Below are 18,562 nucleotides of genomic sequence, written 5' to 3' on the forward strand. Positions count from 1 at the left end.
CAGTTCAACTCTATCCAGACCTTTGCTGCCGCTTGGCAGATGCTGCCTCCTGAGTCACATATGATGCCACTTAGTCACATGTGATGGCACACACCGTCCTTGCGCTGCCCGGTCATGAATCGCACTATATGACTCACATAGGAGTCTACACTCCTGGAAATGGAAAAAAGAACACATTGACACCGGTGTGTCAGACCCATCATACTTGCTCCGGACACTGCGAGAGGGCTGTACAAGCAATGATCACACGCACGGCACAGCGGACACACCAGGAACCGCGGTGTTGGCCGTCGAATGGCGCTAGCTGCGCAGCATTTGAGCACCGCCGCCGTCAGTGTCAGCCAGTTTGCCGTTGCATACGGAGCTCCATCGCAGTCTTTAACACTGGTAGCATGCCGCGACAGCGTGGACGTGAACCGTATGTGCAGTTGACGGACTTTGAGCGAGGGCGTATAGTGGGCATGCGGGAGGCCGGGTGGACGTACCGCCGAATTGCTCAACACGTGGGGCGTGAGGTCTCCACAGTACATCGATGTTGTCGCCAGTGGTCGGCGGAAGGTGCACGTGCCCGTCGACCTGGGACCGGACCGCAGCGACGCACGGATGCACGCCAAGACCGTAGGATCCTACGCAGTGCCGTAGGGAACCGCACCGCCACTTCCCAGCAAATTAGGGACACTGTTGCTCCTGGGGTATCGGCGAGGACCATTCGCAACCGTCTCCATGAAGCTGGGATACGGTCCCACACACCGTTAGGCCGTCTTCCGCTCACGCCCCAACATCGTGCAGCCCGCCTCCAGTGGTGTCGCGACAGGCGTGAATGGAGGGACGAATGGAGACGTGTCGTCTTCAGCGATGAGAGTCGCTTCTGCCTTGGTGCCAATGATGGTCGTATGCGTGTTTGGCGCCGTGCAGGTGAGCGCCACAATCAGGACTGCATACGACCGAGGCACACAGGGCCAACACTCGGCATCATGGTGTGGGGAGCGATCTCCTACACTGGCCGTACACCACTGGTGATCGTCGAGGGGACACTGTATAGTGCACGGTACATCCAAACCGTCATCGAACCCATCGTTCTACCATTCCTAGACCGGCAAGGGAACTTGCTGTTCCAACAGGACAATGCACGTCCGCATGTATCCTGTGCCACCCAACGTGCTCTAGAAGGTGTAAGTCAACTACCCTGGCCAGCAAGATCTCCGGATCTGTCCCCCATTGAGCATGTTTGGGACTGGATGAAGCGTCGTCTCACGCGGTCTGCACGTCCAGCACGAACGCTGGTCCAACTGAGGTGCCAGGTGGAAATGGCATGGCAAGCCGTTCCACAGGACTACATCCAGCATCTCTACAATCGTCTCCATGGGAGAATAGCAGCCTGCATTGCTGCGAAAGGTGGATATACACTGTACTAGTGCCGACATTGTGCATGCTCTGTTGCCTGTGTCTATGTGCCTGTGGTTTTGTCAGTGTGATCATGTGATGTATCTGACCCCAGGAATGTGTCAATAAAGTTTCCCTTTCCTGGGACAATGAATTCACGGTGTTCTTATTTCAATTTCCAGGAGTGTATTTGCCAACGTTCTATTAGTGATTCCTGCAACTGGAGCACCTAATATCTTTATCTTACACTGTCTGCAAATGCTGAACAAATATGAGTAACGTAAATTAACTTCCAAAACTAGATTTTTTGGTAAATTCTCCGCCACACGATTTAAGCTTTAAATGCGAAAGTAGCAGAAGCATCACTTCAACACAGGGCCGATACGGGGACAGCTAACAAAACCTGTTTCTAGACTGCCTTAGAGTCTCATAAGTAATACTATTTCGCGACTTTGCTTTGGTTTTCCCTACTGTACTTTACTTTTTGCTTTTTCCACACAGCGGAAACGGGTCTCGCCAACTTTAGTGACTTTATGAATATGCGGAGCCCATTCTCTGCTCTGCTTATGGGAAACTTCATGAACCATTTTAAATTTTTCGGTAGAAGTAAGCTGCCTCAGAGTAGTTCGTTCATACTTTTTTAGTATTACGCGAAACATAGTTTTACAATTTTGACTGCATGTCCAAGTGTCTTTTAATACACACAACGCGATAAAAAAGTGATGAACCCAGAAAAGGAGGAGGAAGTGAATTGACATTTCATGGTTTGAGAGGGTGGGTGGTGTTATTTCAGTGATTGCAAAGTCGGCTCGAGATTATAAAGAACTTTGCAGTATGGGCCCACTTATTAGTATGACGTTGCACCCCATGTCGTCTGAATGTACGATTCTGTTGGGAAGGCTGTCATGGAGCCTTAATCTTCTCCTGCAGCAAGCAGGTCAATAACTTCTGTATCTGGCCGGTGTTATCATCGACATTGGCAGCGGGGTGAAGATAACCTCTTAGCTGGTCCCACACACATACGATCTTTCTGCGACAGATGTGGGGATCTTGCTCGCTAGTCGAGTAACTCAGCATCACGCAGACGGTTCATGTGACCGAGTATCGTCCAGCTGAGAAATGGACCAACTATACTGACGCAGTGGAGGTAACATATGAGGATGCAGGATGTCCGTGCAGTATTTCTGAGCTGCCAGAGCTCTTTCAGTCACTACTAACTGTGACCTGAAGTCATACCCGATAGTTCCGCACATTACTCTTACAAGGGAACCTCCCCATCGCACCCCCCTCAGATTTGGATATAAGTTGGCACAGTGGATAGGCCTTGAAAAACTGAACACAGATCAATCGAGAAAACAGGAAGATGTAGTGTGGAACTATGAAAAAAATAAGCAAAATATACAAACTGAGTAGTCCATGCATTAGATATGCAACATTAAGGAGCGTGTACACTCAGGAGCGCCGTGGTCCCGTAGCTAGCGTGAGCAGCTGCGGAACGAAAGGTCCTTGGTTCAAGTCTTCCCCGAAGTGAAAAGTTTATTTTCGCAAGGTTATGAACTGTCCGTTCGTTCATTGACGTCTCTGTTCACTGTAATAAGTTTAGTGTCCGTGTTTTGCGACCGCACCGCAAAACCGTGCGATTAGTAGACGCAAGGACGTACCTCTCCAATGGGAACCGAAAACATTTGATTGCAAGGTCACAGGTCAACCGATTCCCCCACAGGAAAAAATGTCTGATATATTCTATACGACACTGGTGACGGCATGTGCGTCACATGGCAGGAATATGTTGTCGACCCACCTAACTTGTACACTTAGCGAATGGATAAAAAGATTCTTCTACCTTGCCCGATTTAGGTTTTATTGTGGATGTGATAACCACTCCCATAAAAGTGATGAAAACATAAGAGTTTGTCACATAAACTGCAACAAATGAATGCAACAGTTTCTCTGTCGCACAGTTTTCCCTGTGCTCAGTCAAAACATATGTTTTTAACGGTTTCAAATTTTTCCGTGTGTAGACCGTCAAATCCTGCATATGTCCAAGCAAATCTGAACATGTCCTGGAATTTTGGAGAGCGAAGTTGATTATGTGTGAGTGCCTGAACTTTGATAATTGTCTGAAAATAAAAAGTTAAAATATTCATTTGACGGAAGACTTGAACCACGGACCTATTGTTCCACAGCTGCTCACGCTATCCACGGGACCATGGCGCTCCTGAGCTCAGGTTATTCATGATGTTGCCTATCATTCACATGGACTACTCAGTTTGCATATTTTGCTTATTTTTTTCATAGTTCCACACAACTTCTTCCTGTTTTCTCGATTGATCTGTGTTCAGTTTTTCAAGGCCTATCCACTGTGCCAAACTTGTAACTAAATCTGAGGGGGGTGCGATGGGGAGGTTCCCTTGTTAGAGGAGTAATACCGCTGTTCCTCTCCAAAACAACGGAAGCGAGGGACCACTGCCCAGATCGTCATCTGGGATAGCGCAGAACCGTAGTTTATCACTGAAGACAGTGCAACCTCATTCATCAAGAGTCCAGCATCATTTCAAAAGCAGCCGTTTTGGAAGTCCCCAACGGAACTGGACATGTCTTCTGCAAGCCACAACGATCTCTGTCGGCTAGAGCTCCCGAGAGGCAAGTAACTTCCCTTAAACTCAGTGTTGCGCAGTGGAATAATGTCATGGGAAGGATGACCCCTGACAAATGGGCCCGGGGTGTTACCTCTTTAAAAAAGCATGAATAATCTTAGTAAAGTGGGGTGCATCTATCCACTATAATAAAATATAGGTCCACTTTCATCCTGATTCATTACAAATCTACTGAGGTAGGTCATAACGAAAAAACGATATACATAGCAAGTGAAACAGCTGATCTTTACAGATAATGGGCAGTTTAAAATAACACTTAATGCACAAAACAAAGGTCGCAGGGAATAAGGGAGAGATCAAAGAAACGATCACGGCGTTCAACTTCCCACATGGGACGGGATGTCACATGCAGTTGCCATATCTAACAGAGGTGCTAATGAACCGTTGTGGGCTAACCAAAACCTCAAGCCTCTAAAATCTAACTTAGTAGAAATCGCGCGTCTAGTGAACGATTGTTTACTCTCATTTCCGGTCGCCTGTGATGCAGATTATGACTATGATATAACCTCAGAGTTGGAGTGTTGTGAGCCCCTGTCGACCGATTTGCGGCTGACACCACGTTCCTCCCAGAGCTGTCGCGCCAGAGTTCCTCGGTGGAACTAAATCCTCGCTGCTCGCAGTGCTGAGAATCTCTCCTCCGAACCCTCGAACCAGTGTGCCCCCCCCAGCTGTCCCTCGCCTCTTTGCTCTCTCTAGATTCTCATAAAACATTTGCCAGTGCCAGGACTCCCTTAAATTCCAACCAGCCAAAATGTTCGTCACAAAGCTATTAAAACTTCCCTCTCAGGAAAACGTTTATCAGCCAGATCTTGGCTTGTGACTCTGCGAGCATAGTTCCTAAAAGTTAAACGTCAAACAAGAACCCTTAACAGATGTAAAATTTTTAATCACTCGCTTATCCTCTCGCGACTGTAATTGTAGAAAAGTGTCCTGCTACCTCGAACTTCTTAGGACAACCAGTGGAGTTCCATCCCACTCGAGAGGATGTCATCTCGCGTGGACACCACAGCCGATGGTGGCGCCTGCAGTACAACGAGCTCATCTAATTCTTTTCCCACAGAAACGGCAGAAATCTTTATCTGAGGGCATCGTTCCAGTCTCTTAGTTCCGAGAAAGGCCTCTCACCCACGTCAAACAAATTCTATAGACCGATGCTGTGACTGTATAGCTTTGGCTTGTAACAACTGAGTTTTCTGCACAGGAGCTACATTTTTGTGTTAAGGTGGACACGGTGTACCTTCGTGCTAGCGAACCTGTTCAGTGAAAGACACTGCGATCTGTGGCGGTCGGTGCCACACCTCTGACAACCGAATGGAAGTCGCCCCAGAGAGTACACTGGAGTCATAGAACCGCACCTATCCTTTCCTCAGCTCATAACGCCCCATAACACACAGCTACAGAATGTTTCTACATGCAAAGGCTACCCAGAAGGAACGGCTCTTCAAAGTCAGCATAGAATTATTTAAGTGGTACCCTAATGCCTCAGATGCGTCAGTGAATGAAAGAGCCGGAAACAATATCAAATGCAACGAGGTAACCCAGAACGGACCTGATACGTTTCAGTTTGTGTTGCAGTGTTAACAGCAGCCTCCGTAAAGGATGGTATTTCCTAATTTCGCCTGCTGCAAGGCTCCGTCCAATGGTGAGAGATGATGGAGAATGTTGCAGGGACTCCATTACTTGTTTTCGGATGACGGGAACGGTTGTGACGGGGCTACGCTGTGCTTGGACCACAATACGACGATCTTCCATTGTGATGTCCAGACGGGGTAGACTGGAACCTTAGGGACGAATATGTCCGCCCCCACGTTCCCACACAGTCCAACAAAGGGCACTGTCATATCCAAATGCCCCTTACGAGTAGATATTGCACGACTCGATCAGTGGACCAAGTGGAGACCCACAACGAGGCCCCACTCAAACTCTGTCTGTTGCTGATAACTCTGTCTAACACGAGTACATGGCATCTCTGTATCCTTCATAGTTATCACTCAAATTCTGACAATTCCCTTGTATACCATATCAGGCCTGGTTACAACACTGAACACAAACAACACTGGTGCTCTCAGGTGGCCATTCTGTATGTCACAGAGGACTGCTGCTCTATAATCATTTACATACCAGCCGATGATGTGTTGGTATACGAAGTTACATTGACATCCGCCGGCCGTTGTGGCCGACCGGTTCTAGGCGCTTCGGTCCGGAACCGCGCGACTGCTACAGTCGTAGGTTCGAATCATGCCTCGGGCATGGATGTGTGTGATGTCCTTAGGTTAGTTAGGTTTAAGTAGTTCTAAGTTCAAGGGACTGATAACCTCAGATGTTAAGTTCCATAGTGCCCAGAGCCATTAGAGCCATTTCATTGATATCGGACCTTGAGTTCTGGGTGTTTAACTTTTTTGTCAGGCAGTGCATTTTTAACTGAAGCACCAATTTTTACTGAAGCATATTTGAGGTGCAGGTGTGCAACTATTAGCAAGATTTTACTTGTTGTCACAGTGGTTGTCTCTTTCCCCGTTTATATTTGTGGAAAGCCAACAACCTGTAGCAGGGACTAATTTTTAGCAGTTCTTTAATCTATTTCTGGTTTAATTTAGTATTTTATGTCAGGAATTTATTACAGTTTTATTAAATCGTTAGAAATAGTTCAAATGGCTCTAAGCACTATGGGGCTTTACATCTGAGGTCATCAGTCCCCTAGACTTAGAACTACTTAAACCTAGCTAACCTAAGGACATCACACACATCCATCCCCGAGGCAAGATTCGAACCTGCCACCGTAGCAGCAGCGCGTTTTCGGACTGAAGGGCAGAGAACCGCTCGGCCACAGCGGCCGGCAAAATCATTAGGAAAGGACATGAAAGTGGTGTAGACTTGCTCGCTCCTATTTTTCTTCTTCTTTTTAATCCGTTGATAAGCAACTGTCGTTTATGTTTCAATTGCCAGATAGTTTTTGAAGCGTCTAGTAAAAGCCCATGGGACATTTTACAGAGAAGACTGCTCAAGAGGCCAGATTTTGTTCTTCTGACCGAGCATTTACTCATTCTGAAGGACGCTGATGGCCTTGTGGTTAAACGCCTTGAAACCGATATCATTAGGATGATGATGATGATCATCATCATCATCATGTCAATGGACAAATGATTTTAATTACAGTTTAAATTCTTATTTGCTTGGTCAGGTAACTTACTGGATCAAGGATGGTTTCGTCAAGAGCAGGATCTCCATGCGGGGAGCTCCGAAATGGCGGCTGTGCCTTGAATCACCTGTTACCTGTCAGGGAAACACCGCCAGCGGCTCCAATGAATGGCTTTATCAGCCGTCAGAGTCTCGTCGACTCCGCAGCACGCACGACAGCCCGTACCGTATGGCCTCTGAAAACTGCTGTTACCGTCCGGCATCTCACGTCATTGCGGCACCTCGTACGTTCGAAATTGCCATTCGCCGCGAGGAGGTTCCGAGGCAGTGTTTACCAAAGTACTTCACAGTCCGGTATCTACGCCGCTCATCGTAACAGCCGCACTGGAGTAACAGGGAAAGGACGGTTCTTAAGAATTTCCCGGTGCAATTTCTGACACTCGGGATGAAGACATCTCGGGCGAAACGTCTCCGGCCGGAGCTAGAGAGAGAGAGAGAGAGAGAGAGGAGTCGCATTAAGAGGCATTTAGTGGGCCCACGGGCGTGGCAAGTAACGACCGCCGACAATGGCAGTGCCGGCTGCCGCCCCCTGTCGCTCCGGAGAGTCGCCGCCGCCGCCGCGGAGATGGGATCGGCGCGTTACGAGCGCGCGGAACGCCCGCGCGTGCTGCCGGCGTCGGCGTCGACGTCGGGCGGGCGTCGCGTTATCTGCGGCCGCGGCTCGTGAGGCGCGGCCTAAGTGCGGCGCCCGCGGCGCGGCCGGCGTGGAGAATCCTGCCGGCCCGCCCCTATCACTCGATGGCGGCGCCGATATGCGGCGCGGTGCGGCGTCGTGAGGACACTCCCCCGGCCGGCACGTCCGCTGGCGGGCGCGCTCTACCTGCCACCCGGCCCGGCCGCCTCCTGCCGGCTGTCTTCGCCGTGCGGCACACACAAAGCGCACTCGTGCTGGCCATTAGCACCGAACGAGCTGATGCCGTCTGCGAGGCACCGGAGCCACAGTCGGGGACAACGGCATTCCGAAACGCGTCTATCCATCAAGATTTTTGCTTTGGTGGTTTCCAAAAACTATTTTAGCCAAATGTCAGGATCGTCCCTTCAGAAACGCCACAGCGATTCCGCATCGGACCCACATTCGTCACAGGGGCGTCTTGAAAATTGCCTAGCCATCCAGATTTTTGGTTTGCTGGTGTTGTGTACATAGTTCCGCGTAGTCAGCGGGTACACAACTTTCCCAATAGAGCGCGCCCCGGTAAGCACAACAGCGCAGGCGCAGCGCTCGTCCGTCTCCACACTACGGCATGGCGCTACCTAAGAGACGGACCAAATTCTGCTTCCGCCGATCCGCGTATTAATATGTAACGCAGCCAGTGAGATTGCTGCTAACGTAGAACGTTTTCTCCTCGCGGATCACACTAGCGCAGTGATACCTGAACGCTCGAGGTATTATAACGAGTGTACAGACCTCCGATTAGTCAGTCTGCATCCGTCTACATTAGTCTGTAGTCAAATTTCAGTCTGCGCCTAATAAGATTATCGTATTCCTGTACACAGCCATGAAGAGAAATGTATAGACACTTTGTCAAGTATCAGAGATATGTGAGAATAAGATTAACGTACCAAGACCAAACGAACTACAGATAGTCAGATTAATCAAGTTCTGTTTAAAGTTGGTCACCGTCAATCTGCTACTCTAAGCGTGCAAGTGGCATTTCTATCGTCTGACTTAACGGCAGAAGATAAACACGCCACGATAAGACCACGAGACATATTGCTGACACTCGCCTACTTCGTTAGAGCGACAAGTCAAATAATCTGATGGTGTGTGTACCGACGGTCTTACAGTACGCACACCACAGCTGGTTTCCAAAAAAATTGTTCAAATGGCTCTGAGCACTATGGGACTTAACTTCTGAGGACATCAGTCCCCTACGACGTAGAACTACTTAAACCTAACTGACCTAAGGACATCACACACATCCATGCCCGAGACAGGATTCTAACCTGCGACCGTATCGGTCGCGCGGTTCCAGACTGTAGTGCCTAGAACCGCTCGGCCACTCCGGCCGGCGCTGGTTTCCACAAAACCTTTTATCTAAATGTCAAGATCGTACCTACGGAAACAGCCCAGCCATGCCGTGTACAAGGTTCAAATGGTACAAATTACTCGAAGTACTATGGGACTTAACATCTGAGGTCATCAGTACCCTACACTTGGAACTACTTAAACCTAGCCAACCTAAGGACATCACACACATCCATGCCCGAGGCAAGATTCGAATCTGCGACCGTAGCAGCAGTGCGGTTCCGGACTGAATTGCCTAAAACCTCTCGGTCACAGCGGCCGGCCATGTACAAGGCATTGGACGCACATTCAGGGCAGCGGCGTTCCAAAACGCGCCTAGCCTTTCCAGATTTTCGTTTCGATATCAAATGGATGTACACAAATAGAGCCCGCCTCCACGTGGCGAGACACAGGCAACGGTGTGAGTGGGGACGGGAGCCGGTGTGGTGTTTGTTACCTTCAGTCACAACGGACCCCGGACGCAGTCACAGTGGCTAAGTGGCAACATATGACCCACCATAAGAAATTAGACGGTGGGTCTTAAAAATTAAGCAGCTAGTGAAAAAAAAAGTGTATGTACCGCGTGAGTCGTTTTGCTGGTGTCTGTACAGCGTGAGTCTGCAGCAGACTAATAGATGCACATGTGGGGAAGAACGTTCCCCTGAACACACTGTCTTCTTCTGCGGACAACGCACGAACATAAGACACACAGTACACATAAATCGCCTGAACACACAGAACGAACTACATGCCATAATACGCGACCGGGAAGTTGGACTGAACTCAACAAACTAACTGACGAAATCTCGAAGATCCAGCAAATAGAATACTTGCGCAACAAACCCTACCGAAGTCAAGTCGGTCCAAACAGACGTCATGATGCCCAGGGGGACACAGATCTGATTAGCACCACGAGTGATGAAGAAGAAACAGATACAGACCAGGGCACCAACACAGATATTGAAGCGTCCAGCGCGGATGATCCATAGTGTCAACCAAGTCCACTTCAAAGAACGGTCTGGAACAACCGACAAGAGGTGCACAAGTCACACACAATCCTAAAAACAGATTGCACCTTACATGTAATAGTGAACAGTACCTACACGTCTAATAAGAGCTTAAAGCTCAAAGGACCTACGCCTCCCGTTAAGAGGCAGCGGACATTCTGGATGGAAGGATCTTAATTGTGGTCCCTCTCTTTTGAGCCCAACCCGATACCTATGGTAGATCGGGGAAAACCACCGTTCAGGCTATGTTGCTGGCGGGGCCGGAAGGTGCTAACTGCCATACCGCGTATCATTGTAAGTCTCATTGGCTCAGCATGAACTGTTTGTACAACCAACATACACAGCCTATACCTCAACCTCCACTACACTAATAACTTCTGATCTGCAAGCTTAAAGTTAGGCACCTCTTCAAGGGACCTACGCCTCCTGGTAAGAGGCGGCGCACGGCCTGGATGGAAGGATCTTAATTGTGGTTCCTCTCTTTTGAGCCCAACCCGACGGATACCTATGGTAGATCGGGGAAAACCGCCGTTCAGGTCGTGTTGTCGGCGGGGCCGGGAGGTGCTTGCGCCTGATGTACTCTACTAGGAGCCTTGTAGGCTCAACACTTACCGTTAGCGTCACTACCTTTATTACTATTACCACAAGAACCCTTTCATTAGCAACTTTGAGCCCAGCACAAAATCAGTTACCTCTCTATTGTATATCGTAAATAGTTTAGCAGGCTGGACAAGGAGGTCTTAGTCTTAGTTTCTAGCTTTAACGTACCCTAATCTCTTCTAGCTAAGTTAGTTTTTAGGATGGTTGACGTTAAAGGCATGGTGAGCGATGGACAGTGTCTTGAGGGTCATTCCAAGACCAGGGCCGCCGCCCACAACCAGGTGACGGGCAATATTATACCTATCTCTTCTCTATTAATTTCTCTTCCTTCCTTCTTTCTAAATATTTAATTCCGTTTTGTTTATTAATATCTCACTTGATTTTGTATTAGTTATAAGTTTTTCTAATGCTGCACAAGAATAAGATATCATATGGATGTAAACAAACAGAGCCCGCCTCCACGTGGCGAGACACGGGCAACGATGTGAGTGGGGACGGTAGCCGGGGTGGTGTTACCTTCAGTCACACCGGACGCCGGACCCAGTCACAGCGGCTAAGTGGCAACATACGACCCACCATAAGAAATTAGACGGTGGGTCATGAAAAACAAGCAGGTAGTGAAAAAAAGTGTCTAGAATATACTTTAGCCAAATGACGGGATGGTCCCTTCGGAAACAGCACAGCCATGCCATTTTCAAGGCACATTCACGACAGCAGCATCCCGAACCGCGTCTAGCCATACAGATTCTGAGTTTGACCGTTTCCATAAATCACTTTAGCCAAATGCTGGGATGGTTCCTTAGAAGACACCACAGCCATACTGCGTACAAAGCGTAGCATCCACATTTGGGTCAGCTGGACCTCTAACGTGCCCAGCCATCCAGATTTTGGTTTTGGTGCTTCATACTAAATACTTTAGCCAAATTTCAGAATGGTTCCTTCGAAAACATCACAGCCATGTTGCATAGAAAGCATTGGACCAAAATTTGGGACAGTGGAATCCCGAAACGCGCCTAGCCATCGAGATTATCGTTTTGGTCGCTTCCAGAAAACATTTTAGGCAAATGTTAGAATGGTTCCTTCAGAAACTCCACAAGCATACCGCGTACTGGACCCACATTCGGGACAGTGGCGTCCCAAAACGTGGCTAGCCGCCCCAGATTTTGGTTTTGGTGGCGTCCACAAAATATTTTAGCCAAATGTAGAAATGGTCCCTTCGCAAATACCACAGCCATACCGCGTACAAGGCATTGGACCAGTATTCGTGACAACGGCATCCCGAACCGCACCTAGCCATCCTGATTTTGAGTTTGACCGTTTCCACAAATCACTTTAGCAGAATGCTGGGATGGTTCCTTAGGAGACACCACAGCCATGCTGAGTACAAGGCATAGGACCCGCATGCAGGTCAGTGGCATCTCGAATCGCGCTTAGCTGTCCAGATTTTGCTTTTGGTGGTGCCTACAAAATATTTTAGCCAAATGTCAGGACGGTTCCTTCGGAAACACCACAGTCATGCCATGTTCAAGGCTTTGACCCACATTCGGGACAGCAGCACTCCGAAACGCGTCTGTGCATACAGATTTTGGTTTTGCTGGTCTCCACAAAATATTTTAGCCAAATGACGGGATGGTTCTCTACGAAACGCTACAGCCAAACTGTGAACAAGGCATTGGACCAACATTCGGAACAGCGGCATCTAAAAACTCTCCTAGCCGTCCAGATTTTGGTTCTGATTGTTTCCATAAATAATTTTAGTCCAATACAAGGATGGTTCCTTAGAAAACACCACAGGCCTGATATGCCTCCCTCATTGTTGAGTTTACCTACTATATTGGCATGCTACTTAAGACAGTTGGTCCACATTCAGGACAGGAGCTCTTCGAAAACCCAGCTGGGCACCTATTTTTATGTTGAAATGTTGCGGGGTTATCTTCATATACATCTAAACGGCTTTCTACGGAAGCCACCTTACGGTAAGTGGCAAAGGGTACTTTGTGTACCACTGTCAGTTCTCCCCTTTCTCCTCACAGTCGCGAATATTAGTAAGCCTGAGTGTGAGCTCATCTTCTCATGTTCTTCCATAGGCTTTTCCGTGAGATGTACGTCGGAGGAAGCCATATATTGATTGACTCTTGTAGGAAAGTACGCCTTCGAGACTTAAAATTAAACAACACCAGAGTGGGCTACTATCTCCATGACTCTTTCGCGCTTACTAAATAAAACTCTGAGGAAACGTGCTGCTCTTCTTTGCATATTCTGTATTTCCTATATCAACGCTACCTGGTTTGTTTACTAGATGACAAGCTATATTCAAGTATTTGTAGAACGAGGATTTTGCAGGCTACCTGATCTGTGTGTGAACTACACTACTAGGCCATTCCTCCAATGAGTCTCACCCTGCCCTCTGCCTTACCTGTGAATCGTTGTATGTGGTCCTGCCACTTCAGTTCGCTCCGTACGCATGCTCCTAGATGTTTAACGGATATGACTGTTTCCAGAGAATGTTCTGCAATGGCATAATCGTATAAAATCGGCCTTCCTGCCTATTTATGCGCAGTACTGTTCATTTGCTTATCTTCAGAGTCAACTGCCAATCCCTACAAGCTGAAAGTTTCCTTCTCATGTCTTCAACCCATAGTTCCCATAACGTCTGATGAGGTCCAACTGTGACCGCGGCCAGAGTCTAAGAACTCTTACCGCCGTGGGCTGCACGAGGCAAATCACGCCACGTATTGTTCCGTAGACCCCCTCCCAAACATTTGTTGGCGGACCTGGATGATTTCTAGGCTCTGGTAAACCTACGCTACAAAGCCGAATAACGGCTGCCAGCCTCACTTAGACAAGCGAGACGGGCTTAAAACAGTCCCTTTCTCTATACCACTATTCAGTGCCCTGAAGTCAACTGACTATCTTCAAAAGCTCCCAGGTCCATCACTGGAGTGGACAACTAACACTGCAATCAGTCACTACACCGTCACCAACCAGTTTCTCCCACCTGTTCTGTCGGGAACACATGAACACAGTCTAAAGTCAAACAGGGGAACGACATACACAAGTACTCCATACTTCAAATGTCTATTGGACCAAAACTCAATTGGTTCTTACTCTTATAACCCTCGCCAAGTCCACTTCGTTCATTACACAACACACAACGCCTCCAACTAGCCAGTGGCTCCACATCTGCTAGGCGGCCTCTTCCTAAACAGTCCGTGTACAAGTATGCTTGCTAATATGTATACCCACCTCAACAACCAGGAACGCAAGCTAAAGAGAACACACTTCTCAATACTTCTGGACTTTCCATATCTAGAGAATAACCTTACTACTCCACGACTACTAAATTCTGAAGTACGCCCCCACACCACCTCCGTCCCAAAGGACTTATCTAGCCTCCTGCATCCTACCGCCACCACTGACCGGCTCCACGATTTCGAGAGGCTGTTCACAGCTGCACAACATTCTTTTCATATGCGGACGGACGCTTTGACCAATCAGCCTCCAGGGCAGAGAGCAGGCGACTGGTCACATCCTGTTAACGCTCATCGTACTATCGTAAAGTATTGTTGCCTGCCTACACTTTCAGCAGTATGGTCCCCAACGGGTACCGGGAAACGCCGACCATTCGGTGGGAAACGCATTGTCCTCTGAAGACCATCTATTCGAGCCAGCCCGATTAGAGGAATGCAACCCATTATCTTCTGGCTGGAGAATGCTCACCATTACCAGGTCACTCGGAAACCGGCGCTGTCACTTGCAAGAGCGCCCAGCATTCACCGACGGTCGCAGTCTGTAAATGATCCATTACAATTGTGAATCGTCTGCAGTTCTTCATGGATCTCGATGCAATTTTCTAGTCTTGCGACTTCTCTGTATAATTTCTTGATGCAGTAATTTACCAACAGCCGTATGTATTGTAGAAATTTATTTCATGAACTTCTTATGTGTAACCAGTTTCAGCATGACATTTATGCCATCTTCAGGCCCCACACGTCATAGTCGTAAAATCGCTATGTCGCCTGGCCACCAAGAGCTGTTCCATAGCAATTTGATTCACGGATCCAGTTATATGGCTCCTTTCGTGTATAGCGATTTTACGACTATGGCGTGTGGGGCATGAAGATGGCATCAATGTCATGCCGAAACTGGTAGCACATAAGAAGTTCATAAAATAAATTTCTACAATTCATACGGCTGTTGGTAAATTATTGCATCAAGAAATACATACCAGCCATTGTCCCACAGTCCATAATGGATCAACAAAGACCTCTGTATAATCGTCCTCGAAAAACCTTGTGGAATTTCCGACGTTACCCACTACATAATTTAGGCTAAATGCTCGGTGAAAAGACGTCTATAACACTCGCTTGGGGTACGATGGTTTGTCCGTGGGCCGTTCGTGGCTCCAAGTGATCCCCCTCACCTACTGCCGTAGATCCCTACCTTCTTTTGGCCTGTGTGATGCATCAGACAGAACTGAAAGCAAATTCCTGAAAATCAAACATACCATCACTCGACTACCGTAAACCGTTGCCACCAGACTCTACTTGAACGTAATATTAAACATTATCAACTAGATGACGGGGATCATCGAAGAAGTACACGTCAGCTGCATGCTTTCAACTCTGGATTTATTCCGTTAGTCTGAGGGTCGACATTCTTCACGCCAATGGAAGACCAAATCACTGAGTAAGATCGGCAGGAGGAAGAGGAGATTAGTGTTTAACGTCCCGTCGACAACGAGGTCATTAGAGACGGAGGACGAGCTCGGATTAGCGAAGGATGGAGAAGGAAGGCCTCCGTACCAATTCGAAGGAATTGGACTTAGCGACATCAAAGAATACATAAATCTGGATGGCCGTATGCGGGTTTCAACCGTCGTCCTCCAGAGTAAGTTCAGCTGCACTGATACAGCAGTATAGGAAAAATGGAGAGAAAGGGAGAAGAGAAATTAGTACACTTGAAGATACTGAGAAACAGAGTAAGTTAAAGTAAGAGAAAGACATGCTGGGATAGGAACAAAATAATAAAGAAGAGCAAGAAGACGAAGAAGAAGAAAAGGGAGATGGGCAGAGGTAAACAAGTTCATTCCCTGACTCAAGATACGTGTCTTGGACGGCTATACGATCCTGCTTGGCCGAGTGAACAATACATGCGTCCTCCCGGGCGCTAGACGTGTGGGGATGTTGAAATCCTGCAGGTTTTTGAATATGGCCCTCCTCAACCCACTGATTCCGCATTTGCATTACGTCAAGGGGTCTTGCCCGGTGCGCGCAACGGTATCACGAAATGATGGACCACAGTCTTGAGGCCGTGAACCTTCTGCAGTGGAATTCTGACAGGCACTGTCAGACATTTCTCCTTCCCACGCGAGGCGTAACACCATCTTCACACAAACCATACACATTCAAATGCAATTTCTGAATAGGAATGCCATAGTGTCATCTTTCCTTACATACAGAATGCAGATGGGATTAATCGCGCGATTGTGCTGATTTGCTGTTCACTTGCATATTCAGGGATGTAGTATACACTTCATTCCACTCTTTTGTTGCATGCCGTCTTCATAGTGCTGCAGTTGTAATGGCGAACATTGTAGTTGTGAAGGTGAAAATAAACTTGCCAAAAGTAATGAAACGTATTATTTCACGAAAGAAGGTTACGTACCTTGCACAGTATAAAATGTATGTAAGAATATGGTGCGTAACGCTGGTAACGAGTAGCATATATTCGTGCGTATTTTACAACTTAAAGATACAAATAAAGTTGGAAACTATTTAAGGTTAACAAAAGGGACTATTTGTATGTCGAACACCTTATGTTACTGACTGTACTGATGCTGATAGCCAAAGACGGCGAAAAATTTTAAAGCAGAACAAAATGGTTCAAATGGCTCTGAGCACTATGGGACAACATCTGAGGTCATCAGTCCCCTAGAACTTTGAACTACTTAAACTTAACTAAGCTAAGGACATCACACACATCCATGCCCGAGGCAGGATTCGAACCTGCGACCGTAGCGGTCACGCAGTTCCAAACTGAAGCGCCTAGAACCGCACGGCCGCACCGGCCGGCCTTAAAGCAGCACAACTTTGCGCGTTACAACTTCCTTCGCTAGTAGCAAGTGACTTGGAATCACACCAGTTGCTATTACGCCGTAAAGCGACGCTTCAACAGCGCATAACACAGTGTTCTATTGCGGGTGAACACAATTCAAGTAATTACTAAGATTAATCCTCTGGCTAAGTCTCTCACAAAACCATATACAATCAGCTCCAAGTTAAAGAAGATTAAAGACAAGCAGTCTTTTATTTTTCCTCCATTTTCAGAGAGACTTCGTCGACTGTAACGCGCAAGTGAAGAGAAAACGTGTTCCCAGCTACCGGTCGGATACCGCTCCTCTCTGGAATCCACCGACTCGGTAAACTCTTTTGTTGCGACGGGAAATACTGCAAGTAATTAAAACGTAGGGATTACGTCTCGAGAGTGCGGCCGGAAGATCTGACCCGGCATGAAATTAGATTATTTGTCGGAGAACGGCGGCGGAATCCGGCGCAGCGCTGCGGCGAGTGTTTTTGTGTGTCGCGGCGGTTCACAGCCGCGGCCACAGTGGACGGACGGACGCAATGAAGCCGAAAATGGGCAGCGGCGGCGATGGCGGTGCGACGACGCCTGGCGCCGGCCGGGTCGCCACAATACCGTCCGGGCACAATGCGTCCACTGGCGGAGGAGCCGTGGGAACCTGCGCGCCGGTGCGCCCCATGCTGCTCGCCCAACTATGAGCACTTTTCAGGTAGTCTAGACGAAATACAATTGGTCTGTCCTGGGTGGACTAAACTGACGGAAATGGAGAGTGCTACACCAAACATATGAGGGCTGTTCATTCGTAATTTCGCGCCAGTGGTAACGTTGGAGCGAAATGCGGTGGGCATCCCTGTACACGCCTGTGTTTAACGTGTAATGGCCGGAAATTTCATTGTTGTATATCTGTTAGTTATTGTGCAGTGCTGTGTTGAGTAGAACGTTGTGTCGTACAGTTTGCGAATTTCAAGATGGCAGAGTTAGAGGAGCAACGCCTCTCCACAAAGCTGTGCGTTTAACTCAAGAAAACCTTTACAGAGACTCACCAGCTGATGCAGGAAGTCTACCGTGATGAGTGCTTAAGCCATACTGGGTGTTACGAAGGGTTCAAACCGTTTAAAAGTGGCCGCACGAAAGTTAAATGTGACGCTCCTTCATGACGCCTTTCGACGTCTATCGACGACGCTCATGTCATTAACGATAACGAAATTGTGCGTGCCAATCGGAGACTGACTGTCAGAAGGATTGAAGAAGAATCTAACAATTCAGTTGGATTACGTCATGAAATCCTGACAAGTTGTTGCTGTTGTGGTCTTCAGTCCTGAGACTGGTTTGGTGCTGCTCTCCATGCTACTCTATCCTGTGCAAGCTTCTTCATCTCCCAGTACCTACTGCAACCTACATCCTTCTGAATCTGCTTGGTGTATTCATCCCTTGGTCTCCCTCTACGATTTTTACCCTCCACGCTGCCCTCCAATACTAAATTGGTGATCCCTTGATGCCTCAGAACATGTCCTACCAACCAATCTCTTCTTCTAGTCAAGTTGTGCCACAAACTTCTCTTCTCCCCAATCCTATTCAGCACCTCCTCATTAGTTATGTGATCTACCCATCTAATCTTCAGCATTCTT

The 18,562-nt window shown here is 47.9% G+C and overlaps 1 protein-coding gene across 1 annotated transcript; it reads right to left on the minus strand.

Moving 5' to 3' along the window:
- Nucleotides 1-7,704: 7,704 nt before the first annotated feature.
- Nucleotides 7,705-17,613, minus strand: LOC124623092 (homeobox protein cut-like 1). The gene is made up of 2 exons (XM_047148884.1): nucleotides 17,474-17,613; nucleotides 7,705-8,092 (listed from the first exon to the last, which is right to left on the minus strand). The coding sequence occupies exons 1-2, from the start codon at nucleotides 17,611-17,613 to the stop codon at nucleotides 7,705-7,707; spliced, it is 528 nt and encodes a 175-aa protein (XP_047004840.1).
- Between the last annotated feature and the right edge of the window lie 949 nt (nucleotides 17,614-18,562).

The sequence above is a fragment of the Schistocerca americana genome, chromosome 7 (genome assembly GCF_021461395.2).
Source record: "Schistocerca americana isolate TAMUIC-IGC-003095 chromosome 7, iqSchAmer2.1, whole genome shotgun sequence".
In the NCBI taxonomy this organism is placed as follows: Eukaryota; Metazoa; Arthropoda; class Insecta; order Orthoptera; family Acrididae; genus Schistocerca; species Schistocerca americana.